General features: G+C 35.7%; 4 protein-coding genes across 5 annotated transcripts; all 4 read right to left on the reverse strand.

The window, feature by feature from the left end:
• Positions 1–487: 487 nt before the first annotated feature.
• On the reverse strand, positions 488–1603 carry LOC9318174 (short-chain dehydrogenase reductase 3a). The gene is made up of 2 exons (XM_021029875.1): positions 1445–1603; positions 488–1365 (listed from the first exon to the last, which is right to left on the reverse strand). Exons 1-2 carry the CDS (start codon positions 1456–1458, stop codon positions 606–608), a joined length of 774 nt encoding a protein of 257 aa, XP_020885534.1. The 5' UTR covers positions 1459–1603; the 3' UTR covers positions 488–605.
• A 2374-nt stretch (positions 1604–3977) lies between these two features.
• LOC9318175 (short-chain dehydrogenase reductase 3b) lies at positions 3978–5439 on the reverse strand. Of its 2 annotated transcripts, XM_002882063.2 has the most exons (3): positions 5308–5439; positions 4763–5215; positions 3978–4544 (listed from the first exon to the last, which is right to left on the reverse strand). In XM_002882063.2, the coding sequence occupies exons 1-3, from the start codon at positions 5319–5321 to the stop codon at positions 4238–4240; spliced, it is 774 nt and encodes a 257-aa protein (XP_002882109.1). In that variant the 5' UTR covers positions 5322–5439; the 3' UTR covers positions 3978–4237. The 2 variants fall into 2 exon arrangements, with proteins under 2 accessions (XP_002882109.1, XP_020885331.1); XM_021029672.1 differs by lacking the exon at positions 5308–5439 and having other exon boundaries at positions 4065–4544; positions 4763–5301.
• A 487-nt stretch (positions 5440–5926) lies between these two features.
• Positions 5927–6972, reverse strand: LOC9318176 (short-chain dehydrogenase reductase 3a). Its single transcript, XM_021029124.1, is given in 2 exon segments — positions 5927–6075; positions 6078–6972. Coding segments are annotated over 2 exon segments (819 nt in total). The 5' UTR covers positions 6748–6972.
• A 3747-nt stretch (positions 6973–10719) lies between these two features.
• On the reverse strand, positions 10720–14304 carry LOC9318177 (boron transporter 1). Its single transcript, XM_021028707.1, has 12 exons — positions 13824–14304; positions 13648–13730; positions 13383–13575; positions 13165–13303; positions 12910–13075; positions 12618–12784; positions 12345–12518; positions 12165–12260; positions 11953–12084; positions 11556–11875; positions 11200–11467; positions 10720–11111 (listed from the first exon to the last, which is right to left on the reverse strand). Exons 1-12 carry the CDS (start codon positions 13925–13927, stop codon positions 10836–10838), a joined length of 2118 nt encoding a protein of 705 aa, XP_020884366.1. The 5' UTR covers positions 13928–14304; the 3' UTR covers positions 10720–10835.
• Positions 14305–16555: the final 2251 nt, after the last annotated feature.

Below are 16555 nucleotides of genomic sequence, written 5' to 3' on the forward strand. Positions count from 1 at the left end.
ACAAAACTACTCACAAATGAAGGATATAACGATTTCAATATATTGGGTTAAAATTATATATTTTGACTTGCTTTATTCAAAAATCAAAATTGTTATATTACATACATACTGTTGCTTATATATTCTTGATACCACATTTATTTATTTATTTGGTGATGAGGCCAAGCCCAAGACATTTCTGTTGTCTTTTTTACTTCTCTTCTTCGACTCTTTTGTTTCTTGTACCGACAAATTCTTCGTCTCTGGTGTTGATATTGATTGTGGACTACTTTGTAATTAACAACCATTAAGCCAATAAATTAGTTTGCACTAAAGAGTTACAAGTAGAAGTTTAATATTAATAACGTTACCCTTATTTATTCGAATTTACTATAGTCTATAGTACGTACATACGTAATTGCTTACGTAGCTTTATAGGCGATTATTAGATGGTGTGATTTGACCCAAAAAGGAAGATAATGGCGTGTAAAAGTCGTTGAAAGTAAAATAGTTAAGGCTAAAAGTGCTGATTTATAGAATATCATAATCTTAATATGGAATCATTCATCGTACCATTTAATAACATTAGAGCAAAGGAGTTTAAAAACTTAGAATATTCTTTCCTTTCACATGGGCTTAACGACGGTATAACCACCGTCAACAGCCAGATTCTGGCCGCTAACGTAAGCCGAATCATCCGAAGCCAGAAACAAAGCCGCCTCAGCCACATGGCGAGCCTTAAGCACCACGCCCTTGAGAATCCCCGTGGCGGTGCTATATTCCTCCACCATCCTCATCGTTTCCTCGTCACGGCTATTTATCGCCGTCGCCACCGCGTACGGTGCGACGCCGTTGACTCTAATCCCGTACTTCCCCAGCCCGCCACAAGCCGATTTAATCAGCCCGAGAAGAGCGTGCTTAGACGCTGTGTACGCGTGAGGACCCGGACCACCGATCTCCGATGCGACGCTGGTCGTACATACGATTGACCCACGCGTGCCTTTATCTACCATGGCTCGTGCCGCGTGTTTGATAAACGCAGCTGCACCACGAACGTTGACCGCCATGGTTCGGTCAAACTGTTCAAGATTCAATTCGAGAAAGCTTCCCGGCTGTTCCATAACGCCGGCGTTACTAAACAGAACGTCTAGCTTTCCGTATTTCTCGACGGTGAACTTAACGGCGTTCTCTACCTCTGTTTCGTTTGTAACATCGCAACGGTAAAAACTTGCTTTGTCTTTCCCGACAGAAACGGCTACGTTTTGACCAAGCTCTTCTTGAAAGTCAACGATGACCACCTTAGCTCCGTGGTCCGTGAACAGCCTAACCGCTTCGGCTCCAATCCCGCTAGCTCCGCCTGTTATAATTGCGATTTTGCCATCCAATCTGCGGAATAGAATATAAACGTACACGTAAATTAAACAAATCAGTAGACATATAAAAAAGGCTTTGGAGTCACACTTGCCTGAGTCCCGACATTTTTGAAGGATTTCAAAAGGAGACAGAGAGAGATTAATTATAAAGTCAAGTGACAAGTAGACTTGAAAGAGCGACTAGATGCTCCGTTCCCTGTATTTATCGTAGCTAGACTTTGTATTAATATAGAACAAATAAACTAGATAATAGTAATTAAATCATAACTATTAATATATCTTAATCGTAATAGCTGTAATTAATAATGCAATCTATTAGTATAATCAAATAGCTATATTTTTTTTGATAATACCATTATGCAAAAGATTACATAGTGTAGACTTATGAAAAATACTATTTAAATGCTTAAAATATAAATAACATATATAAAACCATGAAAATACTACCTAGAATGCTAGAAAATAATAGTTAGACATGATTTTATCAAAATGTTGACTACAAAATAAATCTAATATATAAATTTTAATTCTAAGAATATAAAATATTATTGTGTTAAGTAAAACAATTTTAATTTACTATTTGTATAACCTTAAGTAACATCAACTAATAGATATAGATAATTTTATTCTATAAAAACCAACAATATAAAATCTATTTAATTAATATTCTAAACTATGGAAATATTATTTTATCACAAATCAATAACATGATCACTGTCAAAATCATATTCTTAAGTAGCCAACAAGAGTTTAGAGCCAAGACCGACCAAAGTTTGTATTGCCTAGGACCCAAGTTATTTTACAAAAGGAGAAGAAATGACAATTATGTGTCATTGTCCGCACAAGTAAAAGATGTGGTGGTGGCTTCTTTGTCTTCAACCATCGTCCAACGTGCAAAAGACACAATACAAGAGACACAATAATTCTCAGACCAAACAAGCATGCTATTTAACATGTGACCTCTCCAGACAAAAGCATATGAAAAAACGGAGACACTAACTCACAAGTAAATTAATATCGATTAGTCATATATAGTTCAATTTTATAGGACAAAATCATATGAAAACAGAGACAAAAAATCATACATTAAACTATATGAAAACAGAGACGATAGAAACTCAGCATCAAACTAAAAGCCCCATCACGAACGTCGGTGGAGCAAAAAAACCCAATTCTCTCCCACCTCTCTCCTCTATCAAACTAAAAGCCGCCGTCTTGTTCTCGGCCAACGTCCGGTGGCTTTACAGCCCCGGCGTTGTGCCGCGTGTGTGTTTTTAGTTGTTTTTTCTTCTTTCTTTAGTTTCGTTCTCATCGGCTTTGTAGTTTTCGAGTGGTTTTGGCTTCTCTCGACGAGATCGGAGGCGGAGTTACTCTGGTTCAAGGTGTAGTTCCGTTAAAGTTTTCGGAGTTTCAGTTGTCTTGCTCGATCTACCTCTTGTGTTAGATTCCGTTTCGCCTTGGATTCGTTTTCTATTGCTGTTTTGTCGGAGTCTCGCTCTACCATTGAAGATCCTGATCTGGTCCGTCGCGGTGGTCGATGGTGCTTGTCGGAGTGGGTTCTTATATGGGGATGGTGATGTTGATTTCTAGACTGGTAATTGATTTCAATCTCTTCAAGTCAAGCTTGTTTGGTTTATCCCCGGTTTGCTTGATGGTGGCCTTAGTTATTGTTCGTGTCTTAGTTTGTGGGTTAGTTGCTCTGGATAGCGGTTTCTCCTCCTGATTGTTTTTGAATTCTCAGAGTCTTACTTTTGTGGGGTTTTTGTCTGTTCTGTGGTTGGATCTTGTTTGAGTGAAGTTTCGGTTCTGGCCATTGTTCCTCTGCCTTGGTGTTGTGTTTTGTATCGAATGTCCTGGAAAATCTCTCGTGTGGTGAGACGGACTCGATGCCTTTTGCCATTGGCTCTTTGCTCATCTTCCTTGGCTGGTTCTTCTGTCTCATCAAGATTTGCTTCGTTTGGAGTTCGTGGGTCGCTATTTTGCCATCATATGCGGTATCTCTTCCACTTGAGTTTATCGTCTTCTCGGGGTTGGTTTGGAACGTTTAATACTACCCAAAGCTCTATCAATTCTTTCAGCAGAGAGAGGAGCTATTCATGGGTTTTGATTCGGTTCCTCTCCACAAGACAAATAAGGCATTTGTGCGTCGATCCCTTAGCTTTAAGTTCAGGCTTTTTCCTTTGAGATTCTTGTGTTTTCTAGTTAATTCAATCTTTGGAGGTTTATCGATTAGTTTTCTAAGTTTAGCTTATGGTCTTGTATTTGGTTGTTTGTTAGCTTCCCTCTTTTGGGCTTTTGGCTTCGGGGATATCACTATTTTCCGCCGACTCATCTTATCGGGGATATTAACTCTTTCCGCCGATCTTTGTATCTTTCGAAGGTTTAATATGATTATTCAGACGAAAAAAAAAAAAAAAAGAAACTCAGCATCATAAATCAGGAGAACCCATTCTAACAGCGACATTCCAATGCCTAGTTGTGACTACCATTGAAAACAATATTTAAAATGTGAAAACTAAAATAAAGTTCCATTCTGAATAAATCATTGTGATAATGGAATCTGTTGTCCCTTTTTTTTTTTTTGCTCAAAAGGAATCTGTTGTCATAATAGTCAAAATAGAGAGATTAGAAAGACGAATAGAAAAGGCCCATTAGCCCACTATTGATCAAATAAGCTTGTAGTATTTGTTTAGATAAATTATCCTCGAGATGTGCAATTTATTGGATAATGAATGTTACCATATAAAAATACAACATCCACATTTCAAGGAGAATTGCAACCTCATGTCTCTCTACAATTAAGTCAAGTCAACTTTTGACCCAGTATTAAAAAAAAAACACATTTCATCATGGGATCTTTGTGGCCAAGTCGTTGTAGCTAGTAGCTACTGCTTAACCACCGAGTAACCTCCGTCAACGGCCAGGTTCTGTCCGCTAACGTAAGCCGACTCATCGGATGCTAAAAAGAGAGCAGCTTCTGCCACGTGACGAGCTTTCAATACAATGCCCTTTAGATTCGCTGACGCTGACGTGTTCTCCTCCACCACGTTTGGCTCCATCTTGAAACCATTACAAACTAACGGTGTTGCGACACCAAACGGAGCAACGCCGTTTACTCTTATCCCATATTTTCCTAATCCACCAGAAGCCGATTTGATCAAACCCAACAGCCCATGCTTCGACGCCGTGTACCTATTATTAGTAAGCAATTCATTTTTTTCTCGAATTTTAACGATAAATTTTTGGTTAATAAATCGTGACAACATGATCACTTTGCTACTTATATAATACTCCGTTGCAACGATCCACAATTTATTATTACAGGGTTTTGAAAACGATTTTAATTAGTGCATTTTTTGTTTGTCTAAAGAATTAAAGTGTTTTTGTTGTGAATTTTATTTAGTTTTTACCCGTGTGGTGCCGTGCCGGAGATCTCAGCCGCGACGCTAGTGGTGCAAATGATGGAGCCGCGGGTGCCTTTCTCCACCATGGCACGTGCCGCATGCTTGATGAATGCAGCTGCACCGCGGATGTTAACGGCGACAGTTCGGTCTAACTCGTTGAGATTTAAATCGAGGATGCTCACAAACGGCTCTATAACGCCGGCGTTACTAAACAGAACGTCAAGCTTCCCATATTTTTCTACGGTAAACTTAACGGCGTTTTTAACTTCCGTCTCGTTCGTGACATCGCAATGGTAGTAACTGGCTTTGTCTTCACCGACAGAAACGGCAACGTTTTGACCAAGCTCGTCTTGTACGTCAACGATCACGACTCGAGCGCCGTGTTCGGTAAATAACCGAACGGACTCAGCCCCAATGCCGCTTGCTCCGCCAGTAATAATTACGATTTTGCCATCCAATCTGCAAAAACAACAAATCATTAGAAAACACACATTTGTGTATATGGGTATAAATTTGAGTAGAATTGTTATAAAACTATATGAGGAAATTGCCTTTTCCCAGACATTGTTGAGACGTTAAGAAAATTTGAAGCATATAGCTACGAGAAATTATGTGTTGATATTTATACATGTGTATATGTATGTTAAAAGTCAACTCTATCGTGCCATGTGAGTTTCACTTTTTTTAATGGCTCAAGAATTGGTTTGACCTCTGAATTATGCACCGTAATAATTACACTTGTTCATATATATAATAATGTTTTTATTCGTTTAAAAATTATATTTTAAAATATGAATAAATCACTTTAAGCAATAAGAACATCTCCATACGTTAGACACTCAATAAAATAAAATAATATTAATTTTTTATTATTTAATTATTTTATTATTTAATTGTTTATTTAAACCAATCAGAAGAAGACAACTGTAAAAATGGGTGTCTCAGAGTTTCTCAAATGAGAAACAGTTTCTGTCATCTCTCCTCCTTTTTTAATTTTTTATTCTGTTGTATTGGAGAGTGTCTCACCTAGACACTCCCAATAGAAATGGTCTAACGATCCCGATTGGGAAACAAACAAGGGCGGACCCACGTTGGGAAGAGGGGTGCAGTTGCACCGGTTAAAATATAAAATATTTTGATTATATATAGCATTTATTGATTTAAAGTGGTCTAGGGGTAAAGACTGCACCCCTTAAATATGAGGTGGAGGGCTTTCAACACAACACCTTTAAGAATCCCTTTAGCTTCGCAATACTCCTCCGTCTGCTTCGCCGTCTCCTCGTCGTGACTAGTCATCCCCGTCGCCACCGCGAACGGTTAGTTCTAATCCCATGTTTCCCTAAATCGCCACAAACCGATTTAATCAGCCCGACGAGCCCATGCTTCGACGTCGTGTATTCATGAGGTCCCTGACCACCAATCCCCGACGTTACGCTGGTCGTACAAACGATGGAGCCACGCGTGCCTTTCTCCACCATGGCTCGTGCCGCATGTTTGATAAACACAGCCGCTCCACGAACGTTGACCGCCATTGTTCGGTCAAACCGTTCAAGATTCAAATCAAGGATGCTTCCCGGCGTTTCCAAGACGCCGGGTTTGCTGAAAAGAACGACGCCGGCGTTACTAAACAGAACGTCAAGCTTCCCATGTTTTTCGATGGTGAACTTAACGGCGTTCTCTACTTCCGTCTCGTTTGTAACATCACAACGGTAAAAACTTGCTTTATCTTTGCCGATTGAAACGGCCACGTTTTGGCCTAACTCTTCTTGTACGTCAACTATAACCACTTTAGCTCCGTGGTCAGTGAACAACCTCGCGGATTCGGCTCCTATCCCACTGGCCCCGCCTATTATAATCACGATTTTGCCATCCAATCTTCTGTATACAGACAGACAAAGTAGATACTTAGATATGTTAATTTGTAAATGAATTAATAAAAATGTTTGTGAGAGAGAGACTGAGAAATTAAGCACTTGCTTGCTTCCCAACATTGTTAAATAGGTTTCAAAGAACACAGTAAATTATACTTGGAGATCATAACATCAAGAGGCAAGTATTTATATACTTGAAAGTCTTGAATCATCAGGTAGGTATCTATGAAAGGTAGAGAATCGTTATTTCAATCGTATATAAAAAGTTTTGACTGAATCTGTGTATTTTCAAGTTTTATCTTAATATTTTGGTTACAAACAAAGAAAAACATCATATTTATTTAAATGCTAACATTATTTTACTCTTTAAAGCTCGGTCACATTTGAAAAGAAGTAAGGCCAAGTCAAGGGAATTAAATCCGCGTAGGCCGGTAAACCGATAGTGGTTTTTGTTATAGATCCTAGCTCACACTTGTATACCTTGTTAAGAATTGATCACTATCAATTGTTCTTAAAGAACCTTTTTTTTTGTGTCAATTATCACTATTATTATGTTCTTAAAGAACCTAAATTTTACTTCTATATACTAAAATGTTTAAAAATATTATTCCTGATTAGAAGATTTATTTGATTCTAAATATGAAGTATCGTAGTTTGTTAATATAAAACAGTAAAAATGTGTAGTCATTTCCATTTATGAGTATATATAACGGTAAGTAGAGTTATAGGATTAATTATGGTTTCAGAGATGATCATAAACCGTTAGTTTTCTTTTAGGGCCGGCGTAGAATTGCCATGTGTTATATTCTTATAAAATACGTACTTTGTTTTCTTTAAATTTATGGTTAAAGAAACTAAATATGAAAATTCACGTCACAATGTTTACTTTTTAATTCGGATTTACGTTTTTCTTTGCATACGTAATTGCTTACATAAATGTGATTGATTGATTTTTTAATATTTTTGTTGCTGTTTTCTTAAAACGTATATACACCAATGTTTAAAGTTTAAACATTAAAAAAAAATGTAAATTTAAGCAAATATTTTTAGTTTTTATTTGCGTTTGAAACAAATGGAAATTTCTAATTCACCAAAAAAAAAAAATGGACATTTCTAATATATAATTTCATGGGCCTAGTCTTACAATGAAAGGCAACATTGCAATGAAGCCCTAACTTAATGATAGAAAGCCCATTACGTTAGCTAAGTTGGTTTTGTTTCCTTGCTCGTACAGCACCCCCGATGAATCCTTATGTGGTTGAAACTTCAATGTATTTATATCATTCTATATCATTCTCTCACTGGCAACTTGGCATGGAAGCACAATTTTCCCAGGGTTGATCTCGCAGATAGCCAAAATTTTGTTTAAAAGTGGCAAAAGATAAGCATCGGAAAAAACGTAAATACTATATAAGAAGTATGTTTTCCTTTTGTAAATTTTATAAATACCATAAATCTCATAGAAATATAGCATATAATCGAAAAAATAATCTAATATTTATTAAAATACCGCAAAATCTAGTGTACATTCTTTTTTCTTCTACGACTAAATTATGATTAAGGTTTTGCGGTGTTATAGTATCTTCAGGTCAAAAATTAGAATATATATGCCCAATAATGGAATGACCAAAATATATACACTCACCAAGTACTAAGTTATATACGATCTGGACGAACATTTTTTAATTTGTAAGGTATAGTTCGTAGATTAGAGAACACACGTGGTAATAACTAAATAAGAGTGGGTTTTGGTCAAGCTACTGTGGGAAATGACACGTAGAAAAGGGTCAACGAGTATGTCTAATCTCCTTACATCAAGAGTAAAGTAGAAGAATGTGGGGGTTTGCTTTTAAGGTGAGGAAGAGAGGAATGAATGCGAAAGAGTTCTGTTTTAGTCTACGCAAAACAGATAAAACAAAGTTCCATTGCATGATTAGACGGTGACCTATGCATAAGCCAACTTATTATTTACCATTATTGCAGACAGCAAGAATATCAATGATACACAAAATACATTTCACTATCGATCGAGTCAATGGTTAATGCCAAAAAAAAACAAAATTTAGCAATAAAAGGATATATAAGAAAGACTGTACCCTTTATTAGCTCCTCTTTCGTTAGCCACCCACGTTTTTTTTCTAAGTTTTGTTGTGGTACATAATTAGGTATTTAAGACGAAATCTCAAACTAATTACTATAATAAGACATGCGATAGAATATAGTGAGCAAAAATGGGTAATTTCTTTTTCTTTAGTCTACAACTCTTATACGTATACATGTTTAAAGTTGTAATGCATCTCTAACGAAAAATCGCAAATCCATCTTAGATAAATCAAAAGCTTAAATATTAAAAATTGAGAACCGATTGTTACCTATGTATTACGATTGCTCTCATAAGTACAAATGTGTGATTCCTTGCTTCAAACCAAATTTAACCATAGTTCTTAGAAATCATGATATAAATCATCACTACCCAACAAATCATATCATATATATGATATATCATCACATGTATTTGTTTGTTTGTCATCATATGATTACACCAGAAATACAAACCCTAACTTTAATAAATTAAAATCTTTTTTCTTTTCCCAAGAGGGTCGGTCTCAATTAGCTCGTGACCTCTCATACATATATTTGTACTCAAGTGCTACTAATTTTTTACTTTTAAAAGGATAATTAGAGACCATTCCTTTTCACTCTCCCTCATAATGACGAAGTTCAAACTATTGGAGCCTCACCTTTCCTTATTGACATCGAACATTCGTGTTCTTCAACTTTTGTCTTCGTCTAGTTCGATTTTGGTATAGAAGTTGACCCTTGAATTGTCTTATATATATAGTACCAAAGTGCTTATTCGAACGACAAGACTATACTTGAACCAGATAGCCACTCTTTTCGTGCTCAAAAGCATTAATTTGCTTTTGCTCCTAATTGTAATCATTCACGGCTTTCATTTTCCATATGTTTCCCACTCTTTTTCCATGGGATTATTTTTCATGTATAAATCAAAGAAAAGTATGTATATAACATCATGATGCATTTTCTTCACGTACTGTTTACTTGCATTGCATGTGTAAATAGATCTCCTGCGCAAATAGTCCTTCTCTTTGTAGAACGTTCTCCTTTTGGTTTTTCGTAAAGGTTCCGTAATAAATATACGTTTTGGTATATATCGATGGGTCTTTTCAAAATCATTTTTCAAATTTAAGAATTACAAATATCATAACCGTATCTCTAATTTGAAATAGTATAATGATATATGAACGATTCAACAAAAAATGTTTTGACATCATTTCATATGAAAAGAAAAGGAGCAATTCATCGTTTCATCGGATAAAGCCTTCCTTATGCAATTTGCATACATATTTTTTTTGGGTGGCTTGTTTTTATTTTGAAACGGAGCTCTTAAAAGATTTGGAACAGACTTGAGATCACTAGTATTTATTTTTGTATATGTGTTATTTCTTGGGCATCATAAGTTCATAACTTTGTATATTAGTAATTTAAGAGTCATGTGTTCGAGGTTTCAAGCTAAAATTTTGGTGGTATATTCGAAACTTGTAACACTCCGTGGTTTTATTTAGCTAGGATATGTTACATTCAGGACCAGAGTTCATTACTCAAATAAGTTTAAACAAGCCACCAAGTGTGAGACATTGCACTTCTACGAGTTCTTGATAGACTATTTTCCGACGTCTTTAATAATTGAGAAAATCATAACTATTCTTAATAGATGTTAACAAAGTGAAAGATAAGTAGATAACTATTTCTGTCCTTGAAAAAAAAAAGAAAAATTGTATGAAAATCTTTAAACTCAAGATATTAGTTCCAAACTATCTAAATTTCAGTGACCCCATAAAACGTAATTTCTTAATTGTAAGTAATGTTGACCGATCAACGTAACAGTTGAGACAGAAGCTCATATAAAAAGATTGATTACCGTTAATATTTAACGAATTTTACATATTTTGCCCCTTATCATTACATATATTATGAAATAAGTAAGACATTTTAGTATTTTACATAAGACTCAAGATCAAACACCACAAAGGGATTAAACACACAAAACATAAACTAAAGAAAGATTCAAGAAGCCTTTTTTTTTTTCTTAAGAGCTAAAGATCAAATTAATTAACTAATTAAACATTCTTAATCCATCCACATTAGATTTTTAGTATCTTTTATTAAGCTTCCTGAATATAATCTCAGTTCGATGATGACGACTGGTTCAAGGGACTCCTCCCACGACTCACCGGCTTTGGACTATTTCCGACGACTCGAGGACTCATCTGACCCAACCTGATTTCACTCACTCTTGGACTAAACACTTGTGACAAACTCCGATTATTGACTGGAGTTGAACTTGAACTTGTGACCTTAGGACTACTCGTGTGTCTAAACTCTCCTCTGCTTCGAGTAATAACCTCATCAAGAATCTCCAAATCTCCCGGATACGATGTTGTGGATCCAATTTCCGTTTCCTGTTCAAGCTCGAGTTTGAAGTAAGATAAGAAGAAGCTAAAGAAAAGAAAACAGAGTAATTGAATTTGTAAATGGGATTTTGGTTACCGCTGCGAGATTGTAGGGTAAAGCTGGAGCTTCTTCATACTCTGCTGCGTCCAAGTCCTGAAGATGAGCTCCTTTGAAGAATCTAGGGAGGAGATATTGTCGTACGGGGATTAAGAACATGATCATTAAAGGGAACATGACTCCTGCGATTGGGATCCATGTGAGGCCAAAGCAGATTAAGAGATAAGTCGTTTGGAAAAGAGTGAACATTGCAATCGTCTTGAATGGAACGGTTTCCACGAATGTCGCGTGGTAGTCTTCAAGAACCCTACAAATAGAAATGTGACAGAACTGAGAAAAAAAATGAGCCTTTTTGAAGTTGAATGTGAGAAAAAGATTGGAACTTTAGTTATTACTTGAAGCGGCGACTTGGGGCGGTGAACAGAAGTAAGATTCTTTCCCAGAATTGGTTTCCGGGTAAGCTTTCGATGGCCATGAAGGCAAAATAGCCCCAAAGGACTGATGTTGGGATCATTTTAAGGATAGGCATAGCTGCAACGCATCCTCCTACCATTGTAGACTGAAGCAAGTTGCTTAACCGTTGTTCTTTGACTTCAACTGGTAGTAAATCATCAATTTCTTTCTCTATATCGAACAGAGTTTCATCAACTGGAGCATTGAGGTTTCCGGTGAATGTAGTAGCTTGGATTGTCGATTCCTTGAGCTCTTTTAAACCCTGCCAATGGAAAGAACTAACTCTCAGTTTCATGTTCTATTGACAAAAAATGAAACATGTTCGGAAATGTTTTTTACTTGGGGTTGCTGGTATACTAATGGTGTCTGCATGTGATTGTAAGCTTCTTGCATATTGTCATAGAGTTGTCCCAAACTCGCATTCGTTTTGATACTTCTTCGTGCTGTTGCGACCAGTCTGTTACGAAGCAACTGCAGAGAGAGAGAGAGAGCAAACGTCAATCTCAAAACTCAGGAAAAACTGAGAATAAGACCGTGGTGAGTGATGTTACCTGATATTTAAGAGTTGCTAAGCTCTTGGTATGCATTGGAGATTGAGGAATGACACCATTTGATGGAGGGACTCCAAGTAGACCACACATTAATGTCTGCATTTACATTCTTGATTATAAACCAGGGGGCCAAAAGATAAATTCAGATAGATAATTCTTTTATTTTCTGCAAATTCTTACCAGAAACCCAAGAAGAAGCAAGTCATAGTGGTAAGAAGACGGTTTTCTCAAATTGAATTCTTTCTGCTGCGCGAGCTGTGAAGCAACACTATGGTCGAAGTAGTAAAGCACAGCAATCATTGATGCTGGAATGAAAGCTCCAATTATGTAGACGATTGGAACATCAAGCATCTCCTGCAAATTTATAAGTTACTAGGCATTATAAGTCTTAATGTTTCAGCAATTCAGTCTGTAGAAGTGCATATGCGTAAAAGATCAAAGAAAAAGACATACCTTTACTACGGTCCAGTTTCCATAAGCACCAGGGGACCAAGGATTTGGGCTAAAAAGTCGCCGGGGAATTCCTTTTGGAACGTCTCCTGCTGGAATGTAAGAGACACCGGTCCACACGAGCACCATGAGTGGTACACCATAGTCAGCTATTAAGCTTCTGAGCCAGCCTGTGCAATATAAGCAAATTGAGTCACCAGGCTTCTTCGAGAATCCGCGAATGCATAAATAAGTGGCCTGAATCCCCTTGATAAGAAGAATCCAGCTCATGAGATAAAGATGTTGTTTCACTTACCAGTTCCGTACCGCCATGATCTGGCTTTTCTGCTTCTAAGTCCAGTCAGAAGAAGGCCAAAGGAGAGAACCAGAGCAAACATCCCATTAGCAAACCTCCAGGAAGGTAAGAACTCCTTCAGCTTCTGATTTTCTCGTTCAGGAATGCGGAATTCATCGACTAGCCCCTGAATGATGAATGCGTTAGAAAGATTAAGAAATCCACAGTTTCTTAAAATATCGAAAATTCGGAATCTTGCTCAAAAGGGTTCCCTACTTTGATGGCTTGTTGCATGAAGAGCATAGCAATAAGAAGTCCAAACAATTCTCCAGCTACTCGAGTGAACCTATTGATGATGGAACAAGCTCCACATATAGCCAACACAAACAGCATCAAAGCAGTCCAAACACAAACCCTACACAGAGATTTCAAACAGTTTCACAGTGTTTTCAACACCCTGATCACTCTTTTAAGAAGAAAAAAACAAAACTCACCATCCAGACCACGCCAAGAAGAGGTCTCGTCCCAATTCAGGTCTGGCCTTTGCAAAGTTAAACATGAATGTGTACATAATCACAGTTGGCTCTGCAACTCCGAGAACAAGCAGTGGCTGACCTCCGATAATGGAGTGTATCATGCCGCAAATGGCTGTAGATGCTAAGGTTTGAACAGCCGTGAGAACTCCATCTGCGAAAATTTCAATTCCTCAGCTGAAAAGTGCAAATCTCTTGATAAAGGTAGAAACTTTGGCAGACATACCGGTGCTTCTTTCCAGTTGTTCACCGAATGAGATGACAGGAATCGCAGACGCGAAAAATATGTAAGTGGTGGGAGCTAGAATCCTATGCAATTAAAGCGATTATATACTCGATAAATTAAAAGGAGGTTATATAGTCAATGAAGATTCATATTTCATATATTAGATTAGTTGGTACCTAAATCCAGCCTTGAATCCACCAGTCCAATCTTGCTTATAGCACATCAATCTTCCTTTAAGATCATTCTTGATTCCTTCAAACGGCACAAAAGTCTCTTCCATGACTCAGTTGCTCTGTTTCTCTCAGTCAATTTGTCAAACACTTGGAGTTCTTCTACGGTGAGAAGAAGAAAAGGTTGAGCTCAAACCCGGTTTAAGGGGGAAACGAAGACTGAACTACTTTAAACCGGAAAAACCCATGTCGAAGAACATGTCTTTATTCAAGGTTTAGCGAAGAATAGGAGAATGCAGGGGAAACCCAATAAGGAGGTTCGTGAGAAGAAGAAGAAGATCGAATCTCGATGAAGAAAGATACATGTAAAAAAGGAAAGAATTTACATGAAGAAAGAGAGGGAGAGTGAGATTTTGATTAGGGTGGTATGTCGTTGAATTACATAAGCTGCTTCTTTCAATGTGTTATATGTCTGGTGGCAACTGGCAACGAAGAAGAAGACGAAGGAATCTCCATTTATATAATAAGGGAGCTACTCAGAAAACAGAAAACAAAAAATGAAATTACATTATTTTATTAATATTAAAAAAAAAAACAAAAATTACCAGAAAAAAATGGAAGAAAACAAAAAGAGGATGATTTAGGAGAGACGAGAGAATTGCGTGAATTTGGCGATTGTTAGAGCATTTTTTTTTTTTTAAACGACATTTTTCTTTTTAATAATGGTCAAAAGTATAATAAACTCCCTTCTTAATAAGTACTAAAGAGAACACATATAGTGATGATTTAATTTTAATAAAATAGTACAAATATACTTCTACTGTAATTAATACTGTATTAATCAAATCGTTGATTACAATAATTTACTGTAATTCATTAGAATAATCGAGAAAGTAAATGAAATTTAACATTGAAGATACATACATACAGTATATGGATATATTAAGAAGGTTGGATCGTATCTATTTCAAAAGAACTTGAAAACCGCGAATAATTTTTTGGAACTCGGGATATATATACAAAGAAGGTTACGTTACAATATAAAAAGAAGGTTAAAAATAATTATTAAAAAAAAACGAAGGTGAGTGAGATTGACATGCGTCTGCTTGGAGTTATTTGTTTTGGATCTGTTAAATATAGGGGTGTCAAAATGGGTAATCCGATCCGACCCGACCCAAACTCATATGGGTTCGAGTGTTTAATGGATGGGTTTGATCCGATCCATATATTTATATGGGTTGAATTTACATACCCAAACCCATTATTGTAGAAATCCATTGGCTTAATGGGTTATATGGGTACCCATATATATGTATAATAAAATATATAAATAATAAAAATCCAAAAAAATAACATAAAATTGTAAACCAACAAAAGTTTTTAAATAATAAATTCAAAAAATCTAGATATTAAAATAGAAAAGCATCCAAAAATCTTAAAACCACAAATCCAAAGAATCATAAAACCAAATAAAAAAGAAAAAATAGTCTTAATTTAAAGAACATTTGAATCTTCTTTAGATGCATCTGAATCGGATTTTACTTTTTACTTTTATTTTTAGGTAAAATGTAAACTTTAATAGTTATTTTAGATATTTTACATATATAGTTGTAAAGAAAAGAAGATATTTTACATATATTTATATAAATTTTACATAATATATTAATATAAATATATATAAATTTTACTTTTTAGTTTTGGTTATGAAACCCATGAGTAACCCATGACCCTAATGGGTTTTACCCATTAAACCCATAACCCTAATAGGATAACCCACTAAAACCCATTTATATATATGGATAAAAAAATTCTACCCAAACCTATTAAAATTATGGGCGGGTTCGGGTAACCCATGGATATTAGCCCCCTAGTTAAATATCCAATTTTAATGCTTCATAATATCTTCCTCTTTTTTTGGTTTTAATATTTTGCTTTACTCCAATCTTTCTATCATTTCGATGATTAATTTACTCAACTTGCATTTTTGGAATCGTATTTGCTCAATCGATATCCTTATCTTATCATTTTCGTTTGATTAGTTATTAATAACTCTGTTAATATGTGTGTCCACTGAATTTATGCTCTGAGGTAATTTTCTGTTTATTTTTTGTCTAACAATCGTTTGATACATATCTTTCTTAACTAAAGTTATGATTCGAAATAGATTTTATGCTAAAAATAGTTTTTGATACAATATTAGGACTTTTGAGAAATACTATACTTAATACAAAATGCAAACTAGGGGAAGGAAAAAAAAAACTATGTGAAGACATTTTTTAATTAATTAGTTGTAATAAAATAGTAAATCCTGCAGATATTATGCATGTATATTTATAATCATGCAGTGATGTGGCAATAGTAAGAAGTCGACCAAACACACAGAAGAATCTAAAGAACTAAGAAGCAAACTTGACCTAACTATCCCATCCCCCAATTAATTTAGAATTAATTTAACTTTTTCACTCAATTAACTTAATATTAACTTTTCACTAAATTAAATTAATATAATTATTTGTTAGGATTTGGACTCAGATACGTTTAAAAGTTGTCTTTCAAATGTTTGGCTGCGGTTTCGCACGCATAGTCTTAATTTGGCTCCTTTAAACATGACCCATAAGAGACTTAAGAGTAATTAAATTAGTAAAGGCCAATTACAACAACAACAACAAAAAAAACTATATATTATACGTGAGGAATGCATGTCCCACTCTTTTCCATTTATCTTAACTTTATGATAT

This window comes from Arabidopsis lyrata (assembly GCF_000004255.2).
Source record: "Arabidopsis lyrata subsp. lyrata unplaced genomic scaffold ARALYscaffold_4, whole genome shotgun sequence".
Taxonomy (NCBI): Eukaryota; Viridiplantae; Streptophyta; class Magnoliopsida; order Brassicales; family Brassicaceae; genus Arabidopsis; species Arabidopsis lyrata.

Coding starts and splice junctions, on each gene's coding strand:
- LOC9318175 (XM_021029672.1), bottom strand. CDS start 5,235: ATGATTTGTTGTTTTTGCAGATTGGATGGCAAAATCGTAATTATTACT. Junction 4,545..4,762: donor TCCGGCACGGCACCACACGG/GTAAAAACTAAA, acceptor TACTAATAATAG/GTACACGGCGTCGAAGCATG.
- LOC9318177 (XM_021028707.1), bottom strand. CDS start 13,927: ATGGAAGAGACTTTTGTGCCGTTTGAAGGAATCAAGAATGATCTTAAA. Junction 12,085..12,164: donor TAGCAACTCTTAAATATCAG/GTAACATCACTC, acceptor CTCTCTCTGCAG/TTGCTTCGTAACAGACTGGT. Junction 11,876..11,952: donor TAGTATACCAGCAACCCCAA/GTAAAAAACATT, acceptor TTCCATTGGCAG/GGTTTAAAAGAGCTCAAGGA.